Genomic DNA, 9630 nt, shown 5'->3' with positions numbered 1-9630 from the left:
GGCTGGTTGCTCTGTTCCTGTTTGTTTGTGACAGGCAACTTGTCAAAAGTTTCAGTAGAGGATGGGGAGTAAGATTTTTAAGGAATCGAATCAAGAATTGAACGAGGAAAGTAGATTTTAACTCCCATTTTAATTAAAAAAAGATTACTATGCAATGTTTAACTTTATAAAACAGATTAAAGAAGTGAAACAAAGAGTTACATCAAACTATTATTAGAAGATTAATTTATATATGCAATAGTAATAGATCTGGTAATAGCCTTTTAAATCTCATCATGACACATTCCTGGTTTCTACTGAAATCAAGCCCCGATTCTTACACACCAGTTTTACTTTGAGTTSTGTAGGAAAACATGAAGCCAAAGGAAAAAGGTCTGTGAGATYGCCTTTGTTTGTATTTGACACTTTAACAAATAAGCCTAAGCAATATATCACACTTAAAGCAGTAACTGTGTGGAACATGCATACCACATAAAACTGCAATAAATTCTTTCCAGCTCTCTACTGCCGTAGCTTTTTATGTGTCCCTTTAGTCTCCAAATTACATCAATAAGTTCCTCCAGTTTTTCACAAATCTGCAAAATTCAAACAAAATCAAGAAATYTTCAAATTTTCTCAAAATTGGTCAAAAACATTGGGTTTAAGTGACTGCAGCCTGACTTGATGTCAAGTTATAGTCTGTAATTGATACGACAAGTAATAAAAAGTCTGATTTTTATTAGACAGTAGTGCAAATATCATAATAATTACTTTCTAAATTGGCACCACAAAATCTGCAATTTTGATTGGGGAAGAAAAGAATGCTAAAACAATCACAAAATCCCAGAGGAACGGCTGTTTATTTATATTTTAACAGTTTAATTGGTTTTATCACTGTATTCTGGCACAACCGGCCCTTTAAGAACATTCAGGTTTTTGACATGAGCCAAAATAAAAACGAGTTTGACCCCCGCTGTGCTAGATGGTCTCTTGATCCTTCAATGTGGGGGGAAACAAATTAAATGACAATATCCTGGTCTGAATACTGAATTCTACACTCTTGATCCTAACATACATGCACTGTTCAGAAGGGGAGCACTTCCTTAAAGATATGACAGGACATGTTTCACAAAATCCCTTTCATTTCCCCACATTTAGACTCCGTAATACACCAGCAGCAAACATGGGAAGACGGGAAACGGTGTGACAGCTGCTCTACATTACCTGCCGTCAGGTGGCGCCACACCAGATTTACTCAGATTACCGTCTGGGCCCCGAGTTTTCCTCAGTTTGCACAGGTGCTGCAGTGTTGTGTCAGATGTGCTGGATTTAGATGCTCTCCCTCGCCAGATCGTAGCTTTAAATGTGGGGGTTATTGCGAGGAGCTGTTGGCACACAACACACATTTAGATGATTTTCTCTCACCGCAGTAAAACACAGGCTCCACGAGGAGCTGGCGTTGCCCYGCCGCGCCGTAGACGAAGCCTGTTAAGGTGGATCAAAACATGATTAACTCTAGGCTACTGCCTCATCCTGTGTTTCTTGGCTGGCTCKGATATCGAAGTCTGYTATTAACAGAAAATAAATGAACCCAGAGTAGGACCCAGACCTACTGCCAGATTGAGCCATGACCAGTTTGGGAAGAGGGCGGTTTAATGAGCAGGAGCTAATCTAGAGGAATTAGATCTATACAGAGCTCACTGTGACATTTTAATCCTCTGCACGGTAGCAAGACTTCCTCCATCTAACTCGTCATCTCGATCCAGTGTTCCTCTTCTTGTGGTGTGAGATGCAGCAGAGTTTTGGTTACAATACCAGCGCGCTTTAATTATCAGCTCTACTTGTCAACAGTTTCCCCTTTTGAAAGGTCGTTTGACCCGACGGCAGCTGCCTTCAGGGTAGACCAGGCCAAGGTTTATGTCAGCGCAACATTAATGCAGCACTCGAATGCCAGAGTGGCAATAAAACAATTCTTGTCTACACRCTGAGTAAATTTTATGTGATATTTAAACATAAATCCAAATTGTAAATAGAACATTCCTCCAAAAGGTATACAGTTTGTTWCTCCACTTGGCTGGTACATGAAAATCTCTGCCTAAATTAAAAATTAAGATACACATCCTGTCTAGAGGCAAGCTCAACTCKGTTTACTTACATAGCACATAATTACTTCTTTTTTTTTTAAATCTTGCATTATAAAATATGGATTATGATCTCAAACTGGCTGCCAGGCTGCAGCAGGGAGTTGGTTACGTAAGGCGGAGGAGCGAAGCTCAAATCCCATTTGTGTCCCAATCCTTCAAGCAGCGAGCCGATAAATATTCCTGTCGTTGTGACTTTAGGTTGTTCGCCGCCGCTCAGAGTGCAGCATGGAAGCCTGCTGAACCAGACCGAGTCCAACCAGGTCTCCTACCCTCCTGGCTCCCAGCTCACGTTTGGCTGYGATCCAGGATATACTCCAGATGGACCAGCTACTGTCTTTTGTACCAGTGATGGAGTTTGGTCCCGGTCACCTCCAAACTGTATCAAAAACTACGGTGAGCGGCAACTTTACTGCTGATTKAAAAGAAATGTAATTTCATGTTGATAAACTTCAAGATGGAGTACGTCATACCAATTAAAATCTTTAACGTTTCACTGCAAAAACACAAATCTTACCAAGTATTTCTGGTCTAGTTTCTAGTGCAAATATCTTAGTTCACTTGAAATAAGACACAACTAACCTAAAAGTASCTTTGTAGCTACATAAACAGGCTTGTTTTAAGTAAATAATTCCTTAACATTGATGAAGAAGTACTTAATCCATTAGCAGATTATTTTACCTATAACAAGAAATKTTCCCCATGTTTTAAGTTRATTTGTCTGCCAATGGACCAATACTTTTTCATCAGTATTTACTTGAAACAAGTGCCTATATCTTGAAACTGAAATGTTTCTTTTAGTTTGTCGTATTCCAAGTTTATTAAGATATTTGCACTAGAAACTAGACCAAAAAAGCTTGTTGTGTTTTTGATGCATTTTATTGCAATGTTCTATAATTAACACAAAGTGGARGTAAAGTGATGCATGACTTCCTTTCAGACAGTAGTGCAGGCTTTTGAAGTCGAACTTCAGCACATAATACTCGAGTAAACTCAAACTGAAATGTCTCTTCACCGCGCCTCTATACAATACAGTAACATTGACAGAAAGGTTTGTCCTTCAGAGCTGGCAGGAAGCAGCGAGTCATTCTAGGTAAACTCTGAGCTCTGAAGTCTCTCYACAGGTAGAAATAATGACAGATTTTCTGACCGCAGTAATATTAATCAAACATCCATTTCACCTCGCTCTCTCCAGTGTGTTCGCCTCCTACGCAGCCAGAGAACGGAGGCTACCGCTGCCACCCGACTCCCTGCCACCGGCTCGTCCACAACACCGTCATCGAGTATTTCTGTGACGAGGGATACACAATGAAGGGCGACTACAAGTACCTCACCTGCCTTAACGGCGAGTGGGACAATCCCATGCAGATCAGCTGCAGACTAACACAAGGTTTGTTATCCTATTTACTGTTTTTTTTCTCTTTTTTTTTTTGGATTTTGATTCATTTCCTTTTTTTTTTTTTTTCTTTGAAGGCTTGAAAATGTGTGAAATTATGACTGAGGACAAGAGGCATAATAAAAAAAGAAAAGGTCATATTTGAGTAAAGTCCTCGTATTACGAGAACAAAGTCGGAATAATACAAGAACATATTGTGAGAAAAGTTGTAATATGATTTAAAAAGTCACATGACAATAAAGTCAAAATGATATGGGAGTAAAGTCATAATATTACCAGAATACAGTTGTAATTTTAGTRGAATGAAGCAGTAATTTTATGATGATTACTACACCAAAAAAAKGATACTTTTTTGACTTTGTTCTTGTAATTGCAGAAAAAAAAAAACTCAGCCCGGCCCCAATACTCTGTCATATTAAAGATTTGAATAAAATGTGTATATTTGATTTTAAGTCACTCGCTCTCATTTTAGCAAGTTGCAAATTCACTGTGAATCTTTCTATTTATTCTTATAAAACTGATTAAAAGTCCAAAGTCTCTCTGGAAATGTGCGTGTGAATCAGCGATCTAACTGCTTCTACTCCGATCTGTCTTGTGGCTCATCCAGACAAGGAGCCCAGCTTGCCGTTGGGGATGCCAGCGCTGTCCATCGTGTTGACCACAGCGAGTTCTGTGCTACTCATCCTGCTCTTAGTGGTGCTGTTTGTCCTCGTACAGCCAAAACTCAAGTCCTTCCATCATAACAGGTGAGATAACCTCCACGTCAAAGCTTTCCCTTTTCGTTTCCTCATACCGCAAAACTGAACTGGTTTCATGCAGTAAGTTGTGTTTTCTTTATCGAAGAGAATGTTTTCTGCATCTTATTACTAAAATGTGTTAAATCTATAACATTAAAAGGCCCGCATGTCCACTTCTTCTACGCTCTTACCTGTTAGTCATGTTTTGGTTGATTCTTGTTGTGTAATTTAGCTCATGTATGACTTGTTCTGCAAGCGTTCATTTCTGACTTTCCTGGCCGATAAAAATAAAAGCATTTAAAAAAAAGTTAATCTGATCACATTTGACAACTGCATCTGCTGGTGCTCTGTGATAGAAAAGCCAGGGTGATTTGATTTGATGCTCATTGGCGGTCTTGTTGATTGTGTAATGGACCAGATGGCTTCGTACAGCCCGATAAACAGGCAACACTAATCATTAGGAGATCTTGCTGCACCTCGCAACACGTTAGACCCTAACCCAAAACCGAGTTTCGTATTTAAGAGGGAACTACTATGAAAAATTCATATTTTATACATTTTTAGACGCATAAAAAAAGCAGGTGTTTTTGCCAATAAGTTTATGTTTTTTGGTGTCTGGAAAAGGAGCCTTTTCAAAAACCTCCTGATTTTTAACTGTCATTTATAACCCAACAACCCAAGCTGAGCTCCAGCATATTTAGTTTTCTGGTTTTACAGCTGTTTGTGCAGTACAATGGCTGCTGGAAAGACAAGTGTTGTTAACTTACCGGCCAAAAACCACTTGCTGTATTCTTGTTGGTTATCCAGGAGGCTCTACTAATGCATTTAAAGATGCATGATTGTATAATTGTAGCAATTTTTACCTGCAAAAGGCTCAAAATAGGCAGAACTGAGAACTTGTAATCTCATTGTCTAAAAATGTATTGAACATGTTTTGCATAACCCATAGGAAGCACAATGTGTCACCTTTAGATCACATATTCAGTTTAGCTTTAGGTGTTAAATTATTGTGTGTTTGTATTTGGTCATTAGGAGGGAGCAGGGCGTCTCAGGCCAGACCAGCTCCATCGTGGTGGAGGGCGTCCAGGTGTCCCTGCCCTCCTACGAAGAGGCGGTATATGGAAGTGGCGGACCCTGTGGCATGTCTGGACCTCCTCCTTCTCCGCCACCGGCTGCAGCTCCACCAGAGTCGCGGGTCCCCATCGTGCTCTCCGAGGGGCTTCCTCAGGGAGCCGCGGGGGGCCAAAGCTCCAGCAGGAGCCGCCAACACAGAGAATTAGACTTCTGTCTCCCGTCAACCTCTTCCTCCTCTTCCTCCTCCTCCCGCCATCACGCAGAGACGGTGTTGGTTCATCAGGCGCCCTCATCCTCCTCCTGCTCGTCTTCGACTTCATGGGCTAGAGAGCACCTTGCGGGTGCCTGGGCGGGCCCCCTACCTCTCCGTAGAGACTCTGAGAGCAGCGACCAGCACAGTCTGCTTTCAGTCACCTCTGTAGACGAGTTTGCTGATGGTAAGAGGAACATCTACAAAAAACTTTTACAAATATGACTTAATGATGTTTACATTTTCTGTTGGACCGATTCCTTTTCTTTCTTTTTTTTCTCTTTTTTTTTGTAAGTGTTATAAATATTCACATCCCTTGAATTTAACACATGTGCATTTATATACAGCTCTCTTAAGTCAAAATCACTTTTTAGCAGCAACCCCTCAGGGTATGTCTGTACTAGCTGCACATCTAGAGACTAAATGTGACACTATATGAAAATACATATTTCTATACAACTTTAAAGACAAATTGTCTGTCAAATTCCACTGATCAAATTTTAGTTTTTTGATGATTTAATTTTTGGAAAGCCTGAATTTTATTATTATTATTTTTTTACCAATGCACCACTTGGGTTACCATAGTTCATAGTGATGTCAGCACACCTACGGCGGCCATCTTGTTTAACAGACGTGTTTTTCAGCTTCTGTTTATTTGGACTTTGAATTCAGGTCAACTCTATGATGGAATCTACGGGTCAGGCTGCAATTCTTTTTCTTTATTTCCCCCTTTCAATCATGAGAATAAAGCCATAATATATTAGGAATACAAATATTATTTTCATAATGACTCAACACAGAAAATGATTAAACTTTTCTTCATTAAAACTACTTTTTTTCACTTAATTTTAAGTCCTTCTGGTAAAATTGTAATTATTTTTGCCAAAATTAAAACTATAACCTCGTAATTAATAATCCGCTGTTCAACTTACAGAAGGATTGATTGAAATAAAAACCACTTTTTGAAAACGTCTTCTGTCATTTGTAATTTCTCTTTTAGAAAAAACCCCCATTAAAATCAAGAAATCTGATCTGTTATGAAAAGACCTTAAATGTACTCCAACCCTTAATTTCTTGGTGCAAAAAAAAAAAGTTAAGCCACACAATAAGAAATGCAACATTTAACGTCAGAACCTGCACAGAGGTCACAGAGGATAGCAGAAACACAATCTGCAACGGAACAATGCAAAGCTGGAAGTGAAAACATAGCTTTGCACAACCTGATGCAGAGTTTTGCACCAAAGTTGATGCAGTAACCTTCGCTCTGCTCTCATACGACTCCTCTGTTCCCCTGCAGATATCCCTCTGTTGAAGGAAGCATGAAGCCTGCGGCCCGCTATCAACAGCAGCAGCAGCATCTTCCTCTATCTGTCGCTGCTGTCTGGAACCGACTGTGGCTGCCTATTTGCTTCCCCACAACTTCCCTCTGTCGTCCGAGCAGCCAGCAGAGAAGTGACTAGAACAATGCTCAATCTCCTACTGCAGCCTCTTCTGCTATTACTGTTCTCAAGCGAAACCAACAACCAGTACCGATACTGCAACATAAGCAATGATGGAGCCCACCGGACCCTTAAGCTGGTTGAACCTGAGCAAAGGCCAGACGCATTAAGTGGAACCCGATTGACGTAAATCCTGTAGATCCTGTGAATAAGAGTGAAAAATTACTTATCGAGTCAGGATTGTTTGTCATAGGTTGCGTGTTGCCCTGCCTCTCGCCCAGTGTAGTCATCTGTATCTCCACTGCAAATAGTTTAACTTTTTTTTTTTTTTTCAGCAAAAGCTCTAGACTCATCAGTTCTGATCGGAATCTGTTGATATGGGAAAAAAAAAAAAAAAAAAAGTTTGATTAACTTGTGATTTTTGGCTCCTGAAGCTTCGGCGCTCAGAACCGTCTTCCCGCTGTACTAGAAAAGTCGTGAGTCACGCCTGACTTTTTCGCGGCCCTCTTTTGCGAATGCTGCATGTTGTTTGTTTTGTTTTTTTTTCAGTTCACTGCTGAACGACGCATGAAGCCTCCTCCGTTTCCTTCTCTCTCTCTGTTCACCGCCGCTGTCTAGCAAATGGATTAGCCGGAGTGACAACCGTGTCACAAAAGCTAAAAGCAGCGCGCAGCGTTTCATTAAGCGCCACATCACGGCTATAAAAAGCCCTGCTTCTTTATTTTCCGCCGCCAGCTGCAGCCGTATCTAGAGGCCGCTGCTTCTGCTGCGTGAGTGGGATTGATTGGTGTTTTGGCTGCACATCTTACACTTCTCGTACACGGGAGAGGGGCGACGTGGTTTTCTGCCTGAGCTGAAGTGAGACGCCTGTTGTGATCGGACAGCTGATTAAACTTTTTAAGGTTCCTATTGTTAAATTTTTCTTTTTCCCTCACTGTATTTATTGTTTGCGTGTGACTGTTTGCTTTGAGTTGCCGAATCGGAGTGTGTATGTGTGTGTATTTCTTGTGTAGCCAGGCAGGAGAGAACATGTCCAGATATGGTAGGCCTCCATGCAACCCTTTTCCTGGTTTGCTTGTCCTCAGATTGAGGACAATGTCCCAGTCTTTCGTCGTAGGAAAACATCCCTCCCAACGCTTAAAAAAAAAAAAGTCACATGAACAAACCAGCTTCACTTGTGGCATTGAGTTCGCAACACAATAAGGGTATTATTTATCCACTCTCAAGCTAGAATACGGCTGTAGAACTTCACTCTCCTTAAAGGAACTGACTCGCCCGTCTTCATGCTGAACTAAAGACTCCACTGTTGAGAATTGTGGAAACAGACTGCAACTGGTTGCAGTAAAATAAAGAAAATAAGAAGAAAAGGCTTTGTTAGATAGCAATTCATCCCCCTCGACATACTCACTCACTCACTCGCTCGCTCACTCTTAACGCCAAGTGCAAATTAAAGAGAGAGAACGCGTCCTTCTGTTCGAAGTCATCATCTGTTTTCATTCCCACTTGAAAAGCTTTGAGCTGGTCACCGTGGAAACAGCATGGCTCGGACAAACCCTGACAATTACTTTTTGAGCTTTTGAAAACACACAGACACACACTAAATATCTGTTCTAGTTTTTATTTGGCTTTTTTTTTTTCTGTCATTGTCAGCGGCTACATTATTCATGCAAACAAAATGTTGCCTTAGATTTGTACATTTTCTTTTCTTTTAATATGTGTAATCTTAAGCCTCCAAATTGATTGCTTTACAGTTTTTGCAACTTGTTGTTTTCCCAATTGCCTTACTCTATTCTTTTTCTATTCTATGCATAAAACAGTCTTTATTTATCAATACGTTTACTTCTGTTGTGGGCACAACTAGGCGAATGTCTGTCCCTTTCTGTTCTCCCCACTGTTTTTCCAGCAACTGTGATGAAAATTGACAATGATAACAATGAGCCTGAAAGCACCTCTTTCATTACCTTTTGGCTTCTTTTGCTGCAAGGCTTCAAGTTTTAAGACGACTGGAGGAAAAAGAAAATGTTCTAAAGAAGCACTGTTGTACGGTGTTTATTCCCCAGAAATAACAAGTTCAAATTATCCATCTGGACTCTTAATTTCAATGCTTTAAGCTTTTTTTTTTCTCTCTGAACATGGCAGTGGGTGTGAAGATAGTAATTTAATATTTGTATAAAGTTTAATTTAATTTTACAGTGTGTATATAACTTTCTAATTAAAGCTTTCTTTTAAATGTGGAAGAAGGTGTGAACTTTTTTCAGTGTCCTGCTTATTTCTGTTCATGCTGGATTGAAATATTCTTGCAAACATTTTAATATTGATAGTTTTAGACCAGTTTTAAATGAATGCTCACATAATTTTTTGAAAGTGTATCACGTGGGCAGGGTTGCAAGTATTTATACTCTTGTAACTTTTTTACATCTTGCCATGCTACGGCTACAAATTTTAAGCCAATTTGAGCTAATTTGAGATTTATTGCAGTTTTATGAGGAACACTACATGATTTACAAACAGTTTGACAAATGCATGTCTGTAAAGTGGGAGAACTATGAAACGAGAACATGAGGGACAACTATAATCATCCTCTTTACAGGATTGTTATACAAAAGCTTTGTTG

The 9630-nt window shown here is 40.0% G+C and overlaps 1 protein-coding gene across 1 annotated transcript in view; it reads left to right on the top strand.

Moving 5' to 3' along the window:
• susd6 (sushi domain containing 6) overlaps nucleotides 1–9250 on the top strand; it is a 31605-nt gene extending 22355 nt beyond the window's left edge. Inside the window, exons 3-7 of the mRNA XM_008397386.2 lie at nucleotides 2322–2516; nucleotides 3316–3510; nucleotides 4124–4262; nucleotides 5286–5764; nucleotides 6875–9250. Of these exons, the coding sequence (XP_008395608.1) occupies nucleotides 2322–2516; nucleotides 3316–3510; nucleotides 4124–4262; nucleotides 5286–5764; nucleotides 6875–6900 (1034 nt within the window). The 3' untranslated portion in view covers nucleotides 6901–9250. The remainder of the gene's footprint in view (nucleotides 1–2321; nucleotides 2517–3315; nucleotides 3511–4123; nucleotides 4263–5285; nucleotides 5765–6874) is intronic.
• The last annotated feature ends 380 nt before the right edge of the window (nucleotides 9251–9630 follow it).

The sequence above is a fragment of the Poecilia reticulata genome, linkage group LG21 (assembly GCF_000633615.1).
Source record: "Poecilia reticulata strain Guanapo linkage group LG21, Guppy_female_1.0+MT, whole genome shotgun sequence".
NCBI lineage: Eukaryota > Metazoa > Chordata > Actinopteri > Cyprinodontiformes > Poeciliidae > Poecilia > Poecilia reticulata.
This window is presented reverse-complemented; position numbering and strand designations above follow the sequence as displayed.